The sequence below is a fragment of the Cebus imitator genome, unplaced genomic scaffold (assembly GCF_001604975.1).
Source record: "Cebus imitator isolate Cc_AM_T3 unplaced genomic scaffold, Cebus_imitator-1.0 Scaffold85, whole genome shotgun sequence".
Taxonomy (NCBI): Eukaryota; Metazoa; Chordata; class Mammalia; order Primates; family Cebidae; genus Cebus; species Cebus imitator.
In genome coordinates this window covers 4,162,757-4,183,798 of record NW_016107400.1, presented here as the reverse complement: position 1 = coordinate 4,183,798, position 21,042 = coordinate 4,162,757, and the positions used below count along the sequence as shown (strand labels likewise).

Genomic DNA, 21,042 nt, shown 5'->3' with positions numbered 1-21,042 from the left:
AAAAAAAAGAAAAGAAATTTGCTAATCCAGGGGTTCTCAGATGAAAACTATATTCACAATAACATGACCTATTATATGCCTTTTCACTCGCATTCTCTCACAAGGTAACAGTGCAATTTTTCAAAATATGTTTGGAAGATTTGCATGATTCAATGAACCAACATTCTCCCAGCGACCAACATGTGAAGTTACAAAATCATGCGTGGTAAAGGTCAATTTAAAGTGTGATATAGACCTGCAGATTTCAATAGAATAGAGTATAAAAATTTCACATTTCAGCTAACCTTTAAGAAACCACCACTTATGGAGTTCTGGTGTACTATCACAGAATATCCACAATCGTTTGAAAAAGCTTTGCCTCCCTCTCCCAACTACACTTCAGAGAGGCTGAGTCTTCTTCAAATACTTCAACCAGAACAACATAGCACAACAAAATGGGTGCAGGCATACAAGCGAGAAGCCAGCTGACAATTGTTAAGGCAGATATGAAAGAGGTTTGTAAAATGTAAAACAATGCCATTCACAAATTTTATTCTGTTTTGGAAAATATCGTTACTTTTCATTAAAACACATTATTTATATCAACAGGTAATATTGTTCCTTTGAAATGAATAGATATTTTAAAAATTTATGTTATGATTTCTAATTGAATAATTATTTCAGAACAAGGAATATTGAGGAAGAAAATTTTTTTAAAATAAATAATTATTAATACTCTTTTTCAGACAGAGTCTAGCTCTGTTGCCCAGGCTGGAGTACAGTGGTGCAATCATAGCTCACTGTATCCCCAACCTCCCAGGCTGAGGTCATCCTCTCTCCTTAACCTCTTAAGTAGCTGAGACCACAGGCAAGCACCACAATGCCCAGCTAATATTTAACTTCTGTTATGTTTATTTTAATTCATTTTACTCTATATAGTTTATGTCATGTTATTTATTTTAATTTATTTTTCACTTCATTTCATTTATTTTTTGAGGCAGGGTCGTGCTCTGTTGCCCAGGCTGGAGTGCCTGGAGTGCACTGGTGTGATCATAGCTCACTGCAGCCTTGAACTCCTGGGCCCAAATGATTCTCCCATCTCAGCCTCCTGAGTAGCTGGGACTACAGGCATGCACCACCACACCTGGCTAATTTTTGTATCTTTTTGTAGAGATGTGGTCTTGCCATGTTGCCTAGGTTGGTCTTAGACTCTTGGCCTCAAGCTATCTTCCCTCCTTGGCCTCCCAAAGTGCTATTAATACAATTAACCACATAAAGAAAAACTCCTTGGATGCCTCAATAATTTTTAAGAAGGTAAAATGGGACCTGAGAACAAAAAGCTTAAGAACCTCTGCTCAAGTGAAACAATGGGTTGGCAGCAATAGGGAAGGATAAGGAGAAGTACATATCCTGGATTTCTTTTTCAATTTCTTCATTAATAAGTAGGGAGTCAGATTTTGCTTCTTCCTTTGATATAATATTTAAGAACTTACCCTATTACAGCAGCGTTCAGAGATAGGGAGGAATTTTATTTCAGAAGCATCACCCTCAATATGCAAAATAGGCCAACATTTCTCCTTTAATGTCTTTAAGACTGGGAGTGAGCCAGATGCCTCACGCCTATAATCCCAGTCCATTCAGAGGCCAAGGTGGGAGGACTGCTTGAAGCCAAGAGTTTGAGAAAGCCTGGCAACATAGCAAGACCCTACTTTATAAATAAAATACAAATGAACAAACAAAAGACTAAGAGTGATGAAAGCAATTTATGAAAAGGCGAATATGACTCCAGATATGTCAATTAAGCAATCCTATGAGAGCCATCCTTGAGTGGTTTTATATTATATCCACTTCACTCCAGCCTGGGAGCGAAGTGGATGTAATATTTTTCAACATATGAATAATGACAGGATAACTTTTGGTAAGGAGTTCAAGGGCTGTTTTATAGAAAAACAAAACTTGGGATATCAGTTCTTATAGAGCAACAATTGGCAAACCATGGGCCTTGGGTCAAATCCAGCAAGCTGCCTGTTTTTGTAATAAAGTTTTATTGGAACACAGCCATGCCCATTCATTTACTTCCTGGTCTGTGCTGCCTTCATGCTACAGCAGTAGAGTTGAATAACTGCAATCGAGACTATATAGCTTGCAAAGCCTCAAATACTATCTGACCCTTTTCCAGAAATTGTTTGCTAACTCCTGTTTTAGAGAGTCACTTTGTATCTTGATTAAGAGGGCTTTGAAATTAACTGACCTGGATTTAAGTCCCTTCTGTGCTACTCTCAGCTTAAGGGACTTGGCTTAATTTTCCTTGTAATAGAAAGGGACTAAATTGTAAGGATTACATGAGATAAGGCCTGGGAAGTATTTTAAGAGCATCCCTGGCACAGAACAAGTGCTCAGTAGCCACTATCATCAACTTAGCAGGAGCTTAAATGAAGTATGATGAGCTTGGGACTTAGATTCTAAAATCAACACATAGGACAAAAATAAAAGCATTACAAAAAAAAAATCTCCTTCGAAAATCCCTTAGGCAGGTGGCACATTATAGACAAAAACAGTGTCTCCTAGTAATGACAGCATAGCTGGGTTTTCCCTCCAGCATTTAAGTAGATCACTGTTGCTTCACTTGAAGCCCCAGATGAAGTAGCTGGCATTAAAGAGCCATATTATAGAAACAAAAATCTATGTATTCAAACACGAGGCTCACACTTGGTTGGTGAGAAACTCACATTCTCAAGAGCAGAGGGGATCAAGACAAACTCTGGGCACAGAAGATTCATTGCTCCCATACTGTACTGCTTTGGGAGACAGACATGCCTGGTGGGTCATTTTTCTCCTGTTCCTGTTCCTCTCCACCCCACCCTGCCAAAGAAAACCACCTAATTTGCCATTTGTAAATTAAATGGACATCTTTTTTTTTTCTTTTTTTAAGACAGAGTCTCATTCACCCAGGCTGCAGTGCAGTGGTGCAATCTCAGCTCACTGCAACCTCTGCCTCCCAGGTTCCAGTGATTCCCCTGCTTCAGCCTCCTGAGTAGCTGGGATTACAAGCACGCGCCACCACGCCTGGCTAATTTTTTGTATTTTTAGAAACAGGGTTTCACCATGTTGGCCAGGCTGGTCTTGAACTCCTGACTTCAGGTGATCCAACTGCCTCAGCCTCCCAAAGTGCTGGGATTACAGGCATGAGCCACTAGGCCCAGCCTAAATGGGCATCTTTTAAAAGGAGTCAATAATACTGATAGAGTTGCTATGACAATGAAATGTGTGTATCTGATGGAAGATGATAGCAATTGCTTTGTTTGCAATTCCATGGTAAATTCCCATCTGATGCCTGGCATACATGGGGACCTACAAGCAATATCTGGGTCTTAGAATTTTCCTTCTGGACATCAACTAAGATTATGGTTTTATTTGTGAAAATCCCCTCAAGTGGCAAAGATTAAATGATTCAACAAGGTGTGTTGACTCATGTCTGTAGTCCCAGCACTTCGGGAGGCAGGGGCAGGAGGATTGCTTGAACCCAGGAGTTAGAGACCAGCCTGGGCAACATAGTGAGACACAATCTCTATTAAAAAAAAAAATTTTAGCTGGGTGTGATGACAGGCACCTGTAGTACCAGGTACTTGGGAGACTAAGGCAGGAGAACTGCTTGAGTCTGGGAGGTTGAGGCTGCAGACAGAGGCCCTGTCTCAAAAAAAAAAAAAAATGGAAAGATTAAAAAAATAAATTATTCCATGGACATGTATTTACCTGGGAGAAAAGCAGCAGTTGACGAGGCTGGAGGCTATTATATAGGATGCCATCATCATCCCCGACAGGGCGAGTGATATGAAGCCCAAGCCACAGAGAATGCAGAACAGTGAGAGACCACCCACAGAGATGACCAGTCCTAGGAGGAGAAGGTGGTTAGAAGTGTTCCTCTCAAACAGGTTGAAAACTGGCAGACCCCGGGTCACTGTGTTTAAAGTAATGACAGCTAACTCAGAATTTTAAAGTAAGGAGATATCCCACAAAAACCCAGATTTCTGGCATCACGTTAAAAAAGGAGGCAATATGGGCACCTGAGTGGGCATCAAACCATGGCAACAACTGGCTGGCCCTCACGTTGCCCCCAGTCTCTACAATTCCCAAATTGCATCACACATGGGCCACTTTGCTCATTTTGTCTTTTTTTTTTTTGAGATGGAGTCTTGCTCTGCCTCCCAGGCTGGAGTGCAGTGGTGCAATCTCAGCTCACTGCAACCTCCGCCTCCCAGGTTCAAGCAGTTCGCAGCCTCAGCTTTCCAAGGAGCTGGGATTACAGGCGCCTGCCACCATCCTAGGCTAATTTTTGTATTTTTAGAGGAGATGGAGTTTCACTATGTTGGCCAGGCTGGTTTAGAACTCCTGACCTCAAGTGATCCACCCACCTCGGCCTCCCAAAGTGCTGGGATTATAGGTATGAGCCACTGCAACCAGCCTGCTCATTTTGTCTTGCCCATAGGTGTTGGAGTTTCAGATTCCCTTATCCTCAGGGTCAGAGATGGACTTCCAAAAGGATCCCCCATGAGGAATTAGCCAAGGCAGTACTATGGGAGGTAAACTGTCTCCAGTGTCTCAAACTGTGTAATAAATGCCATTATTTACACTTACCTACAAGCTACAGGTATAAAGGTCATGCAGGCTAAAGTAAAATCTAAATGCAGCTTTTGATGGCATCCTTGAAAATCCAGCCTGACAACTATCACATTTTATTTTTATTTTATTATTTTTTATGTATTATTATTATTATTTGAAATGGAGTCTTGCTCTGTCACCCAGGCTGGAGTGCAGTGGCATGATCTCGGCTCACTGCAGCCTCCACCTCCCAGGTTAAAGTGATTCTCCTGCCTCAGCCTCCTGAGTAGCCAGAATTACAGAATTATCACATTTTAATCCTGAGGTCTGATTGGGCATTTTTATGTACCATTTTCCATGCCATTTTTCTATGCCATTCCCATTCTTAACGGGAATATTAATGAATTACCTTCTAATACATGCAAGGAAAATACATTTTTCATAATGTGGGGCCTGTAGGGGGGGGAAAGAATATAAGATACAAGGAAAAGAGCATGAAGAACAAATAACACGGCAAGTGTTGCATGGCTGACATCCTTCCCTTGGCTTTGCGTGTGGCCAGTTAGCCCAGCACGCCTCCCACAGCCACAGTGATGGTTTCAGGGATGGACCCTGAAAAGGCTGGAAGGAAGAGATCATCTGCAGATGTGCTGCCTTTTCATAAACATTTCCAAGTTTTAGTTCAGTGATTTTCAAAGTGTGGCCGCCAACCACCTGCATTAGAATCAGGTGCATCAGGGAAACGTGTTCGAGACCAGCCTGGGCAACAAGACCCCGTCCCTTAAAATTTTTTTTTTAATGACAGATGGCCCAAAAGTGTCGTTCTCCCAATTGAGTTACTTTCCAAGGGTGTGAATGACAGAACAGGCTACCTTCCAGTATTATGACCCCGACCAGAGCAACCAGGGTGGTAAGGATCACGAGGAGCAGGAAGAACCCAACAGGAACAGCCGATGTGACGATGAACACCAGCAAGGCGAGGGCCAGAAACGGATGTCTGTCCAAGTACTGACCCAGTGGAGACTTTGTAAAGGCCATCACCTGTGGGCAAAGGATGAAGAGCCAGGGTTAAGTACCATGCCTGAATCCCAGGTTGAATGGATCTGCTCAAGCTTTGGGAATTACAACCAGAGGTCATTAAGCTGAAGCTCTCACGCATTAAGAAGTCACTACAACAAGACTTCTCCCAAGACATGAGTCACCCAGGCAGCAATCTCAGGCAGTTGTGGGCAGGTGGCATGTCCCCACCCAAGGTCAAGTCTTGTGAATGGAGGAAAGACTCAGTCATGGCTCTCCTGATAAACACACAGTCTTCAGAAGACCTCTTCAGCATACAGGTGCATTGATGTAATGTACATACCATCTGCCTCCTACTTTACAGCTGAGGTTCTCATTGTTGAAGCCACTCAGACACACATAGGTTTAAGTCCTAGCTACTCGGATTACCTAGGAGCTTGTTAGAAACACAGAATCTGGCTGGGTGTGGTGGCTCACAACTGTAATTCCAGTGCTTTGGGAAGTCAAGGCAGGAATATTGCTTCAGGCCAGGAGTTCGAGATCAGCCTGGGCAACAAAGGGAGATTCCATCTCGACAAAAAATTTAAAAACTACCTTAGCATGGTGGCACATCCCCATAGTCCTAGCTACTTGGGAGGCTGAGGCCGGAGGATCACTGGAGCCAGCAGTTTGAGGCTGCAGTGAGTTATAGGTTGCACCATTGCACTTCACCCTGAGCAACAGAGGGAGATCATCTCCAAAAAAAAAAAAAAAGAAAAAGGAAATGCAGAATCTCAGGCCCTGATGAATCAGACGTTTCCTCCTTCCTCCCTCCTTCCATCCTTCCGTTTCTCATTCTCTCTCTCTCTCTCTTTCAGCAGAGTCTCATTCTTTCACCCAGGCTGGAGTGAAGTGGCACAGTCTCAGCTCATTGTAACCTCCGCCTCCCAGGCTCAGGTGATTTTCCTGCCTCAGCCTCCCAAGTAGCTGAAATTACAGGTGCCTGCCGCCATGCCTGGCTAATTTTTGTATTTTTAGTAGAGACAGGGTTTCACTGTGTTGGCCAGGATGGTCTCAAACTCCTGACCTCAGGTGATCCGCCCACCTCGGCCTCCCAAAGTGCTGGGATTACAGGCGTGAGCCACCATACCCAGCCAGAATCTGCTTTTTTAAGCAAGATTCCCCAGGTGTTTTGCATACACATTAAAGTTTGAGAAGCAATGGACTAAATCACTTAACTAGAGTCACACAGCCTCCAAGTGGCAAAATCTCAGCATTAAAAGCTAAGGCCTAGCTGGGTGCGATGGCTCACACCTGTAATCCCAGCACTTTGGGAGGCTGAGGCAAGTGGATCACCTGAGGCCAGGAGTTCAAGAACAACCTAGCTAACGTGGTAAAACCCATCTCTTTTAAAAATACAAAAATCAGCCAGGCATGGTGGCATGTGCCTGTAGTCCCAGCTACTAGGGAGGCTGAAGCATGAGAATCACTTAAGCCTGGGAGGCGGAGGTTGCAGTGAGCCAAGATGGCACCACTGCACTCCAGTCTAGCTGACACAACAAGACTCCTTTTCAAAAAAAAAAAAAAAGGTGAGATCTTTGACTCAAAATGTCCAACACTTGCAGCGGCTACCAACACATCAAGTGGAAATGCTTTTATGTCATCAACTTTATCAACCTGTTACCATAGTTGGCCACAGCCTGTGACTAATGCAAGTTTATGCTGTGTTAATAAATAGTTTATTTCCCTTCACCAGGCAAAAGGAATTTTGGATCTGACTCAATGGAGGGAGACTGCTTTAATGTAGAGCTGGCCCTAGGTAAATCCACAAAGATGGGCTTCCCCCTCTCCTTCTTAGGCTCCATGCCTTCTCTCTCCTCAGTACGGGCATTCTAGATCCTGTTCACTTCAAAGGTACCATCATTCCAGAACCTTCTTCCGTCAGAACTGGTCCTTCCTAAGCTTCATTCCTAGGGCCTTGCAGGCTAGCAGATAAAAGAAAGACATAATTCAGGCCTCCAAAACACATGTGCTGCCTAGGAAGAAGAGTTTACCCAAGTGATTTAAACAGTGGGATTTTCAGGGTGAGCTGGAAGGCAGGAGGGATTTGTGGTTCGTGTTGAAGGAGCTATTAGTGCAAGCCACACCCTGCTTAAATAGAAGAGGCCATGCCAAGAAGCCGCAGCCATTGGTCTTGGACTTCATTCAGCATGGTTTCCTAAGGATTACCCTCAGGGCATAGCCAATTTCACTCCCTGCCAGGCCACAGAACAGCAGAATGCCCACTGGCCTCACTGCCTCCTGCTATACCACCATTCTGACAAAAGCCACCAAAGATCTTGCCATTCCACTTCTCTAGCCAGAGATGACTATAGCAAGAATCACCTCCGAGCCAGGGCTGCGTCTTCAGAGTCCAGTGAGATTCTGCTGCGTTAGGTCAGCTGAAAGCCAGGGAGAAGTGGAGAGGCCCTGGGAGTCGCCACACAGAATGTGGGCTGGTCCCTTGCACTGTCTCAGGTCCTGACGTCTTTCCAGTTCTAGTCCACATGCATCTTTATTTGATGCTTCTTCTGTCATCTGACCCTTACAATCAAAAGAACGACAGTGGAGAGGAGCAGATGGGCTCTCCAGGAAAGGAAGGCAGCAGTACACCAGTGAGTGTGCTGTGTTAGCAAGGGAAGGGCCATGCAGCGGAAGAAGCCCATGAAGCTGGGACACCAGGGCGCCAGGCTTGCCGGCTTACCCCAGGACTGTCCATCACCCGGCCACCTGTGCCATTCAGCACTTGAAATGCTCCTCCTGTGACTGATAGCATGGATTTCCAATTTAATTAATTAATTAATTAATTATTTAAGATGGAGTCTTGCTCTGTCACCCAAGCTGGAATGCAGTGGCGCAATCTTGGCTCACTGCAACCTCCGCCTCCCAGGTTCAAGTGAGTCTCCTGCCTCAGCCTCCCAAGAAGCTGGGACTACAGGCATGCACCACCACGCCCAGCTAATTTTTGCATTTTTAGTAGAGACGGGGTTTCACCATGTTGGCCAGGATGGTCTCGATCTCTTGACCTTGTGATCCACCCACCTCAGCCTCCTAAAGTGTTGAGATTACAGGCGTGAGCCACTGCACCCAGCCTTTAAGTTAATTTAAAATTTAAAGCTGAGACTTGATTCAGTCGTTGGAAAAATTTTAAGTACATTTCAGATAGGTTGAGTATATGAATCTATTTTGCTGAATTCTAAGTTTTATAAAATCTGAATAGAGGCTGGGCACAGTTGCTTAAGCCTGTAATCCCAGCACTTTGGGAGGCTGAGGTGGGTGGATCATGAGGTCAAGCGTTTGAGACCAGCTTGGCCAACATAGTGAAACCCCTTCTCTACTAAAAATACAAAAAAAAAAAAAAAAAAAAAAAGGCAGAATGGTGGTGGGCACCCGAGTAGTCCCAGCTACTCGGGAGACTGAGGTGGGAGAATCACTTGAACCTGGGAGGCGGAGGTTGCAGTGAGCCAAGATCACGCCACTCCAGCCTAGGCAACAAGAGCAAAACTCCATCTCAAAAAAAAAAAAAATCTGAATAGAAATCAAATATTTCCAATGAAAATTTGGCATTGGAATTGAGATGTGCTCTAAGTGTAGGAAAAAATTGCAAAATATCTCATTAATGACTTTTTATATTACTTACATGTAGAAATTATAGTGTTTTGGATATATTGGGTTAAATTAAAAATATGTTATTAAAATTAATCTCTGGCCGGGCACGGTGGCTTACCGCCTGTAATCCCAGCACTTTGGGAGGCTCAGGTAGGCAGATTACTTGAGATCTGGAATTCAAGACCAGCCTGGTCAACATGGTGAAACCCATCTCTAGTAAAAATACAAAAAAATTAGTTGGGCATAGTGGTGAATGCCTATAATCCCAGCTATTCGGGAGGCTAAGGCAGGTGAATCACTTGAACCCAGGAGGCAGAGGTTGCAGTGAGCTGAGATTTTGCCACTGCACTCCAGCCTGGGCGACAGAGTGAGATTCCATTTCTAAATAAATAACTAAGTAAATAAATAAAATTAACCTCATTTGTTTCTTTTTATGTTTTTTAATATAGCTATTAAAACTATTAAAATTAGCTGAGCATAAAATATATGTGGCTCACATAATATTTCTGCTAGACAGCACTCATTTAAAATTCATCTGGGGAAAAAAAAACAGGGAACAAACTGCTGGCATTTGAGCAGAACTATGACATGATTAAAGGAATGATTTAAGAAATATGAACCTGTGTGCAAGAGGCAGGGAGAAAGACGTGCAGGAGATCAGGCATGATATACTGATGGTCAAGTCCTGGCTGATGGTAGAGAGGGAAGAGGCTGGGGAGATGGGTATAAAAGCGGAATGACAAAAGAAAGAATACACAGGGCTTAGGGACAGTTTGGCACAGGGATATAAAGAGAAATAGGCAAGTCTGTTTTACTTCAGTCCTTAAGGAATCCACTTTTTTCTTAGCCTTTTTCTTTTTTCTTTTTTTCTTTTTTTTGAGATGGAGTCTGGCTCTGTTGCCCCCAGGCTGGAGTGCAATGGCATGATCTAAGCTCACTGCAACCTCCGCCTCCCAGGTTCAAGCAGTTTCCAGCTAATATTTATATTTTTTTGTAGACACAGGGTTTCACCATGTTGGCCAGGCTGGCCATAAACTCCTGACCTCAAGTGATCTACCCGCCTTGGCCTCCGGAAGTGCTAGGATTACAGGCGTGCGCCACTGCACCCAGCCATTCTTAACCTTTTCTGAGTCTGGGTTCTATCATCAAACAAATAGAAAACCATTCGCATATGCAAAAAGACCAAGATTCAGATGATTAAACCCAGCAATTGTCTTCTCCCAGGAAGTACAGCTGAGCTCCAGCCAGTCTGTCCTAGGAGGGGAGGACGCGGTTCAGCCACACCTAGTAATAGCAGAGAACATTCATTAAACACTCAGGTGCCAGGCACTGCATTAAGCACCTCCTGTGTTATTTCCTCATTTATTTCTTCCTACAATGCTACAAGTAAGTAAAAAAGAACGACCTAACACTATTTAAACCCGGGGGGTAGAAAGTAGCAATTAACGTTTCATTCTCATGGCAACAGAGGGGGATGCAATGGAAAGTTGGAAAGTGGGAGAGGTTATGATTCAGTAACCTGCACTGTGATTTTCCATCACCAGCCTGGAGACAGGCACAGCTTATTCAACCCAGACTTTACAGGCACAGTGCAGCATTGCAGAGCCCAGGAAGGCCAGGCTGAGACAGACTGACAACATTATGTGCCGGACTCTGTGCTAAACCCTCAAACAGCATCTCAGATAATCCTCATAACTAACCTCTGAGCCTGGCATTGCTCATTTTAGAAAAGAGGAGATGGCAGCGGGGCATGGTGGCTCACGTCTGTAATCCCAGCACTTTGGGAGGCCAAGGCAGGAGGACTGCTTGAGGCCAAGAGTTTGAGATCAGCCTGAGCAACACAGTGAGACCCCTGTCTCCCCAAAAAATAAAATATTAGCTGAGCATGCTGGTGTGCATCTGTAGTCCCAGCTACTCAGGAGGCTGAGGCTGGAGGGTTGCTTGAGCCCGGGAGTTCGAGGCTACAGTGAGCCATGATCACACCACTGTACTCCAGCCTGGAAGACAGAGGGAGGCTCTGTCTCAATAAAAATAAATAATTTTTAAAAAGGAGATGGAAATTCAGTGAGCCCAAGTGACTTGCCCAAGGTCAGACACAAGCAGTTGGGTTGTAAAGTAGGGACAACGTGGCCAGTATTTGAGGACACGAAGGCTCCACCTGGGATGATTCAGGAGCCAGGCAAATTCCCTGGCGTCAGAATGCAAAAACCAATGAGTGATTCCTTATTCTCACTACCAGGAGAAGGGCGAAAGGTGAGGACCATTAAAAACCACTAGTGGCCAGGTGAGGTGACTCAAGCCTATAATCCCAACATTTTGGGAGGCAGAGGTGGGTGGATTGCCAGGTCAGCAGTTGGAGACCAGCCTGGACAACATGGTCAAAACCCGTTTCTACTAAAAATATTTTAAGAATTAGCTGGGCGTAGTGGCAGACACCTGCAATCCCAGCTACTTGGGAGGCTGAGGCAGGAGAATTGCTTGAACCTGAGACGCAGAGGTTGCAGTGAGCCAAGATAGCGCCACTGCACTCCAGCCTGGGCGACAGAGCAAGACTCCGTTTCAAAAATAATAAATAAATAAAACCACTGGTGATGACAGGTCATAGGTGCTCTGTGATGGTTTTTCCCAGATTATGCCCCCGGGTTCCTACTGGCATGCGATTCAGGGGTTAGCACACAGGTGCCCAGGGTGGTTGTTTGAAAACACCCTTTGTGGCAGGAAGCCTCCAGCATGGGAGCAGCTGTTTTATCATGGATCAACCACATAAGGAGATGCCATCAAAGGTAATCTGCTCAGGCCACCCTCCATCTCTCCTCCTCTTTCCTTCCCACGCCAGGGGTGGGCCCCCAAAGCCATGTTTACAGCAATGAAAGGAAATACCCCGGCCCAGCTGCCACCTCCTTGACCATAGGTGACTGCGGCAACCAGATTCTTGCTCCTAGGAATCAGGCACTGAGACACCCAGGCCAGTCTCCCTGGAGGGCTTCAGTTGGGAGAGGTACAGAATTAACATTAATTAACATGGCCTGGCCAGCCACGTTTGCCTACATGAATGGAAAAGCCAAGGAAGCCAGGCTGCAGGGAAAGGAGAGTGAAGAAGATACACAAAAAAATGCTAAAAAGAGCCAGACGAGGTGGCTCACTCCTGTAATCCCAGCACTTTGGGAGGCTGCGGTGGGTGGATTAAGCGGTCAGGAGTTCAAGACCATCCTGGCCAACATGGTGAAACCCCGTCTCTACTAAAAAAATACAAAAATTATCCAGGTGTGGTGGCTTGAACCTGTAATCCCAGCTACTCGGGAGGCTGAGGCAGGAGAATCATTTGAGCCTGGGAGGCAGAGGTTGCAGTAGGCCGAGATCGTGCCATTGCACTCCAGCCTGGGCAATAGAGACTCCATCTCAAAACAAACAAACAAACAAACAAAAACAACAACAAAAAAACAGGCTAAGAAGAGAAGCTGCACAGTCCAAGAGAGGGCACTGGGAGTTACCTCTGACCCCAGTGAACTGCCAGACCCTGGTACTAATTCCTTCTGAGGCTCAGCTCAGCTTCACTTCCTGCCCTGGGATTCTCAGAGTGCCTTACATTCCCCAAAAGTCTCAGCAGGTCCTGCCTATCGACTTGCTTTTTGCTTAAACTCCTTTGAGCGGATTTGTCTTTCTCAGTCTAAAAGACAAATGCAATGATCATGCATTCCAGAGGCTTCCTGAAAGAGAGGCTGGAGCTGTTTCACATACTCCATCTGAAAAAGCCCATAGTATTCTTATCTGGAGTTCAAAGGGGTTACTAATAATACCAGGAGAAAGGGTAAAAATTAGCTGTGGGAAAAGACATCTTCTACATTTCCCAGAGACAAGAGGATGAGTATGTAAATTATGGTATGTGGATCTGATGTATTTGCTGATATATTATCAGTCAAAGTCATTGTTCTGAAGACCTATGTTTCTATATGGAAACACAGGAGGGTACTATATAAAATAAGCATACAAATAAATTGGTAAGCTGAGGCAGGCAGATCACTTGAGGTCAGGAGTTTGAGACTAGTCTGGCCAACATGGTGAAACCCCGTTTCTATTTAAAATACAAAAATTAGCCAGGAGTAGTAGTGCATGCCTGTAATCCCAGCTACTCAAGGGGCCAAGGCAGGAGAATCCCTTGAACCCGGGAGGCTGAGATGAGGTTGCAGTGAGCCAAGATCATGCCATTGCACTCCAGTCTGGACGACAGAGCAAGACTGTTTGTTTTTCTTTTGCAAAACAAACAAACAAAACATAAAAATACAGAACTACATCTGCTGTGATTATAACTGCTATTATGTAAAAATTATGTATCGAGAGGGCACCATCAAAATAGTAATAGCCACCACTGGATTTCTCAGTGATGATTTTCTTGGTTTGTTTTTGTTGAGACAGAGTCTCACTCTGTCGCCCAGGCTGGAGTGCAGTGGCACAATCTCGGCTCACTGCAACCTCCGCCTCCTGGGTTCAAGAAATTTTCCTGCCTCAGCCTCCCAAGTAGCTGGGACTACAGGCGCATGCCACAACACCCAGCTAATTTTTTTTTGTATTTTTAGTAGAGACAGGGTTTCACTGTGTTAGCCAGGATGGTCTCAATCTCCTGACCTCATGATCCGCCCGCCTCTGCCTCCCAAAGTGCTGGGAGTACAGATGTGAGCCAACACACCCGGCCCTCGGTGATGGTTTTATAGGTGATTTGCTCTCCTTCCTCCAGCGTCACTGTACTGAGTTGTTAATACAATTAATATCAACACAATAAAAAATTCTGAAAAGAACTACTCTATCTCAGTACTATCTGAAGAACATCAGGATTTAGAGAACTGATGATTTTTCCTGTTGTTCTGGGAGTCAGCTGGCCTTGTAGTTAATCTAGCTCAAACCTATTCCAATGGACATGGCTAAGGATCTGATGTGAAGGGGTGGAGAAACGTCAAAAAGCAAGTTTATTTGCTGAGTAAATGCCTACTTCAGAAGGTGGACGTGACTACTAACTTCGAGTGGGACGAATACCTAGTGCAGTGCTTGGCATATAGTCAGTGCCAGGAAATATGCAGTCAATCCTTATCACTCATGATTCCATATTTGTAAATTTGCCTCCTAATTAAAATTGATTTTTAACCTTAAAATGAATACTGGCAGTGCTTTTTCTTTTCCTTTTTCTTTCTTTTTTTTTTTTTTGAAACAGAGTCTCGCTGTTGCCCAGGCTGGAGTACAGTGGTGTGATCGTGGCTCCTGGCAACCTTTATCTCTGGGGTTCAAGCGATTCTTGCCCCTCAGCCTCCCAAGAGTCTAGGATTACAGGCACACGTCACCCACCCAGCTAATTTTTGTATTTTCAGTAGAGAAGGGGTTTTGTCATGTTGGCCAGGCTGGTCTTGAACTCCTGGCTCAAGTGATCCACCCGCCTCAGCCTCCCAAAGTGCTGGGATTACAGGTGTGAGCCAATTGGTGACCATTTTCAATAGTAAAATCACCAGCCTAAAGCAAAAACGTGGCAGTAAATAGGTCACAATAAGGACATTTGTTTAAAGAGCAAAACAGGAGGGCTTAGTGTCACCTTGCTTGACCACGGGAATGTGCGTGGCAGGTGACTTCATTTTTTGCTGTTGTGGGCATGTCTACTAATGACCTCAAAAACACTCTAGGCCAGGTGCAGTGGATCACCTGAGGTCAGGAGTTCAAGACCAGCCTGACCAACATGAAGAAACCCTGTCTCTACTAAAAATACAAAAATTAGCCGGGCATGGAGGCGCATGCCTGTAATCTCAGCTACTTGGGAGGCTGAGGCAGGACAATCTCTTGAACCCAGGAGGCAGAGATTGCATTGAGCCAAGATCGTGCCATTGCACTCCAGCCTGGGCAACAAGAGTGAAACTGCGCCTCACACACAAAAAAAAAAAAAGAAAGAAAAAAAGAAAAGAAAATGGTCACCAAGTATAGTGCTGAAATGTTCTCTAGCGTTTCTAAGCATGAGAAGGCTGTGATGTGCCTTGTGAAGAAATTACATGTGTGTGATCAGCTTTAAGACGGGAGTCACATTACCATTGTGGCCCTGAGTCCAATGTTAATGATCAACAATATATGTTAATGTGTCTTTAAACAGAAATACACATAAACAATGTTATGTACTGATCGGTTGACAAAAATGTTGTGAACAGAGTCTCACAGCAACCGAATTCTGTATTTCCCCTAGGAGTGATGGTTTGGTATGTGCTAACGAGTGTCAGCAGTGACCTACAGAACGTAACTACCACGGTTAATGAGAATCAGCTGTAAATGTGAAACAGGAAGGAGGACCGTTCTTACTGAGCTAACTTTTAATAACAATAGTCTCCGCCAGCTGGCAAGAAAGCTGCTTGTCCAATTTAAAAATAGCTTGGTAAATCCACAAAGAGTGCCAGATAAATTCTGGAGCAAGTCCAGAATTTATTGTTGTAGGCTGCAAAGAAATATCTCTTCAAGTAGATCCTGGTGGAGCTGTGCTATCCAACACAAAAAAACAAAAATACACCACAAAACAGTTCATTTTGTTACATACACGTATGTGTAATTATAGGTCTATTGCAGAGAAAAATGGTGTAGAATGACATACAAAATGTTAACAGGATTGGCTCTGAAAGCTTTTTTTTTCCCCTGACAAATGCTGAAAGGCATATAGAAGAAAGCCATAACGGTAAATATGCAAGAAAACAATATACTATCGGAAGTCCCATTGCCACCAAGTGGCTACTGAATACCTAAAAAGTGGCTAACTCAAACGGAAATGTGCCAGAAGTGTAAAATATGCACTGGGTTTCAAAGATGGAGTATGAAAAAGAAGGTAAAATGTCTCAAGAACATTTTTTAATTAATAATTTTGTATAAATGATTACATGTTGAAATAATATTTTGGATATATTAGGTTAAATAAAATACATTATTGAAATTATTATTACTATTATTATTATTATTATTATTTTTGGAGACAGAGTCTCACTAGCTCTGTCACCCAGGCTGGAGTGTAGTGGCACAATCGTGGTTCACTGCAACCCTCGCATCCCAGGTTCAGGTGATTCTCCCACCTCAGCCTCTTGAGTTACTGGGACTAGAGTTGCTCACCACCATGCCTGCTAATTTTTGTATTTTTAGTAGAGACGGGGTTTTACTGTGTTGGCCAGGCTAGTCTCGAACTCCTGACCTCAAGTGATCTGCCTGCCTAGGCCTCCCAAACCGTTGGGCTCACAAGTGTGAGCCACCGTGCCCAGCCAAAAGTAATTTCACCTATCCCTTTTTACTTCTTAAATGTGGCTACTAGAAAATTTTAAATTACATACGTGGCTCACATCATATTTCTATTGGATCTGGATTCCTGGTGGAACACAGAACTCATATCTTGAAGTAGGCTTTCCTCTCTCATTGTTAGGGTAACAGGGCAAAAATCACAACAAAACAACAAAAAAGGATGATATCTGTGGCACAGACTTCTTTATCCAGCGAAACAACTGCATTTGTCACTAGTGGCAAATGACTCATTTTTGGCTTAAGAGATGTAATTGGAAGTATTGTGTGTGACTCCCAGGAAGTCTCCTTAAATTGGAGGTCGCTTGCACATCACTTCCTCCTCAAATCCTGCTGCCTGCAACATGGATACAATGGCTGATGCTCTTGCTGTCATCTCAGACAATGAGTTTGAAGGTCCCAGCATAGACATGGCAGGGTCGTAAGCTAGAAAGATTCCTGACTTACCTCCAAATTTCTTCTACTGGAGAAAGAAATAACTTTCTATCTTGTTTATGCTAGTGTTAAATAGGGATTTTCCATTGCATGTAGTGATTGGAAACTGACCTTTGGGTTATTCTGGAAGAACTCTATCAGCAAACACAGCTTCTTCTGCAGCTCCTGCAAGTCCCTTGAGATACTCCGGGGCTCTTCTTTTGCCATCCTGAAGCTCACTTCAATCTCCTTGGGGATTATTTTTCCTACCAGTAAATTACCCAGTGCAGTGCTGGTCCAGTCTCTCAGGTTGCCCTGTCTCTTGCTGTTACCAGAGGAAACAAAAGTTGTTAGTGGCCCTTATCAAACTGGTTCAGTAAGAGCTTCTACTATTCTCATGCCTTGATGGCGGGCATGCAGATTGAGGGTAACCTGGCAATATTCACAACAATTTCAGATTGCATACACTTCAATCCAGGAATTTATCTTCCAGGAACATGATGGAAATAATCAAACAGGTATCTCAAAATGTACCAAAAGGCTGTGCACCATGTCCCTGTTTATAACCTATAATGACTAGCAAAACATTGGAAAGCTACCTGTATTTCCATTAGGAGAAAATGGATTAAATAATGAAAAATTCAGTCATTAAAATGATGGTGCGACTGTTTAGTGATGTGAAAAGATGTTTATGATACTTTTTTTAAAAAAACGACAAAATGTTAACAGTATTATCTCTGAGAGCTTATGTTTATTTTTTAGCTTCACAAAATGCTGAAAATATACAGAAAGTAAGAAAGCTGAATAAACGATTTCGAATCTCATTGCCTTTTATTTTCCCTAGAAAGTTTTCTTGTACAACAGCAGGCTTGTTGTCTTCTTTATCACTGCACAGGTTGGCTCCCAATTCTATCCTTGCAGACACCATCAGTTTATTTACTTGTGGGTAGGTCTGTCCTTGCTAAGGAGAACTGCGTCTCCCGGCCAGACCTCACCACAATAATTATACTCTAACTAAATTGCCTGGAATTTCCAGAGCTGTCCCAATCTCACACAATTTTTACTTGTTTTTAATAAAGGCAGTTGGTTAAATTAGATATATTTTTTAACCCTCGTTTTCAAATATAAAAAAATTAACTTTGTATTTCCCAGAACTGGCTGGACACAGAGATATCTTTTCCATTTCTCCGTATAAACTGACCTCCTGATCTACAGTACAAATGTTTAAAAGGTTCTGTCCACATGGCCAAAATTAATTGAAAGATCTTCACATTTATCATATTGAATATCCCACATGCTAACTGCATTCATTACAGAGGGTAATTTTTTTTTTTTTTTTTTTGAGATGCAGTCTCGCTCTGTTGCCAGGCTGGAGTGCAGTGGCGAGATCTCAGCTCATTGCAACCTCCACCTCCCGGGTTCAAGCGATTCTCCTCCCTCAGCCTCCTGAGTAGCTAGGACTGCAGTCACGGCCACAACGCCCAGCTAATTTTTGTATTTTAGTGGAGACAGGGTTTCACTATGTTGGCCAGGATGGTCTTGATCTCTTGACCTCATGATCCGCCCGCCTCGGCCTCCCAAAGTGCTGGGATTACAGGCGTGAGCCACCGCTCCCCGCCCAGGGGGTAATTTTATCTACTACTAAGATGTATAGGGTCTAGTATACAAATTAAAACACATTTTAATCATCCCAGCTAGACATCCTCTGCTACTTCCCTTTTGTAAAACAAGAAACCCTTTGGAGGGAGAGGTTGAGGAGGGGACTAATCCCCCCACCTAACATTCTCTCTGAAGCGGCCTCATACATCTTGAATTTGGGATGTTCCCTGCACTCAGTTCCCCTACTCTCATTTCTGCAGCAACCAGAAACAAGCCCAATTCCCCTTACAGGCCCAACTCTCCTTCGGCCTAGGAGCCTCAAGTGCCACCCAGACAGGTCTGGGGAGTCCAACGGCGGATGAGTGGGGAGAATGCCATCGGCCACAGCCTTCAAATGCGTCTACCTGGCCACCAATTCCCAGACCCCCTGGCTACTCACTCCTCGGAGGAGCCTCCCCAGGCACGGAGCTGTCTCCCGAGAAGGGAAAGTGTGGACCCTGCACGGCCAAGGGGTGCCCCGCCCTCTCCACGCCTGGGGGACTAAGCCAGGCCAACACCAGCCAACCCTCTCCCAAGTCTCCAAATAAATCTCTTGGCTCTCACACCCTAGCACCTCCAGGGGCAAACGGCTATCTCGAACGTTCTAAATGGGAGGAGGGGATCACATCTCCGGTTGGGGGATGGGAGCTGCAGGGTGACTCAAGCTTACCTGGCCGCCCCCTCGCCATCTGAACCTAGGCTTTCAGCCTCCAAAAGTCAGGGAGACCCCAGGAGAGGAGGAAGGAAGTGAAATGCAGGTGGAGAGAGGGTCCGCGCCCCAGAAGGCACAGAGGCCGAGTAATGGGAACTCAGCGGGGAGTAGAGTACTTTGTTATTAATTTGGGGGAGAAGCCTCCTTTGATACTTGCAGATCTCTTTGCAGTGAACGGGAAGAAGACCTCGGTGGAGAAGAGGGGCTCGTGGTGAGGAGGGCGCCCATTTTCAATAATCCTAGTGAGGTTTGCCTCGACGTATTCCATGCCAGGTTCCCCAGGAAGGGGCAATCTCGGGGTGTGGTGGTGCTAGCCACCAGTTAATCTCATCTAGCGGTAATGTGTGTGTAAGGGGTGGGAAGGAATCGTGTCTCCTCGTGCGCTCCCAGCCCGGTTCCAGTGACTCACAGGCAGGAAACGGCCCTTACACTAACGCCGGGACAGAGGGTTACGGGCGTGGGACCCCGATCGCGCGCTCACGCCGTCGCTCTCGCGCTCCTCCGCTGTCCCGGCCCGGCGAGGGGGCTCTAGCCAGCCGGGGTCCCCGGATCCCCACTCCCAAGCTCCCAGCTCTCACCTGCTCCTGGCGGCCAAGCAGCCCCCACCGCGTTTGCAGGAGGAGCGAAGAAAGGCGGGAGGAGCGAAGAGAGGCGGGAGGAGGAGCAAGAGGAGGAAGGAAAGAGCGTCCCGGGAAGGAGCCACGGCCGCCTGCCTCCGCCCCCCAGCCCGGGCACCGCCCCTCGGCTCTGCCTCGCTGGGCTCGCCCCGCCCGCGGCCGGAAGGAGCCGGTAAAGGCGCGCCAAGGCCCCGCGCCCAGGCCGGTGCAAAGCGCGCTCCACACGCTGGCTTTCGGAGTCTCTGGGACAAGCCCCCAGAGGTTGACAGATGAGGAAACTGAGGCTCAGAGAGTGTCCCTTCCCGCACTCCAGGCTTGAAGAAAGCTCAGACCACCTTCAGGACAGGCAGACTGGCCGCCGAGAGTGAGTTTTCGAAGGGTCTCAGGGTTTCCCCTCCTGTATACCCAAACCCAGCTGCTCTGGAACGTCCCTGGAGCTCAAGACACACACATGATGAAGTACCGCCCTGGCTGGAAGTTTTGTTTTGTTTGTTTGTTTTTGTTTTGAGTCGGAGGCTCGCTCTGTCACCCAGGGTGGAGTGCAGTAGCGCCATCTAGGCTCACTGCAACCTCCGCTTCCCGGATTCAAGCAATTCCCCTGCCTCAGCCTCCCAAGTAGCTGGGATCACAGGCATGCCCCACCACGCCCAGCTAATTTTTTTGTATTTTTAGTAGAGACGGGGTTTCGCCATATTGGCCAGGTTGGTCTCGTACTCCTGACCTTGTGATCCACCCGTGTCAGCCTTCCAAAGTGTTGGGATTACAAGCGTGAGCCACGGCTCCCGGCCCCTGGCTGGAAGTTTTTAATCATGACTCCTCAAATGCAAATGTCATAAGCCAGTGAGATCCTTCCAGATGGATTAGATTAGTATCTCCATTTTACAGATGAAAAAAATCCAGGCTGAGAGAGACAAGATAAATCCACCTAAATTCCTCAGTTTGTAAGGATCCAAGTTGGAGCAGGAACTCGTGTTTCACCTGGCCCCAAATCTTAGAGCAAGGTTTCTCAATAGTAAGCTATTGACCTTTGGGGTGGGATAATTCTGTGTTTCTGAGCTGTACATTGTAGAATGTTTAGCAACATCCTGGCCTCTTCCCATCAGTTGCCAGTTACAAGAACCCCCCCCCCGCCTCCAGTTATGT

General features: G+C 45.3%; 2 protein-coding genes across 6 annotated transcripts in view; one reads left to right on the top strand and one right to left on the bottom strand.

The window, feature by feature from the left end:
* TMEM159 (transmembrane protein 159) overlaps nucleotides 1–20,364 on the bottom strand; it is a 23,768-nt gene extending 3,404 nt beyond the window's left edge. Inside the window, exons 1-4 of one of the 2 annotated variants that reach the window (XM_017534345.2) lie at nucleotides 20,235–20,364; nucleotides 17,065–17,257; nucleotides 5,451–5,619; nucleotides 3,733–3,871 (exon numbers count right to left, since the gene is read on the bottom strand). In XM_017534345.2, coding sequence (XP_017389834.1) covers nucleotides 3,733–3,871; nucleotides 5,451–5,619; nucleotides 17,065–17,160 — 404 coding nt within the window. In that variant the 5' untranslated portion in view covers nucleotides 17,161–17,257; nucleotides 20,235–20,364. Of the gene's footprint in view, nucleotides 1–3,732; nucleotides 3,872–5,450; nucleotides 5,620–17,064; nucleotides 17,258–19,860; nucleotides 20,026–20,234 lie in introns of those variants that run through there. The other variant, XM_017534344.1, reaches the window with a different exon arrangement.
* DNAH3 (dynein axonemal heavy chain 3) overlaps nucleotides 20,084–21,042 on the top strand; it is a 237,164-nt gene continuing 236,205 nt past the window's right edge. For all 4 annotated transcript variants that reach the window (XM_037740562.1, XM_017534343.1, XM_037740566.1 and 1 more), the window contains exon 1: nucleotides 20,084–20,263. The gene's annotated coding sequence lies outside the window, so the exon portion shown is untranslated. The remainder of the gene's footprint in view (nucleotides 20,264–21,042) is intronic.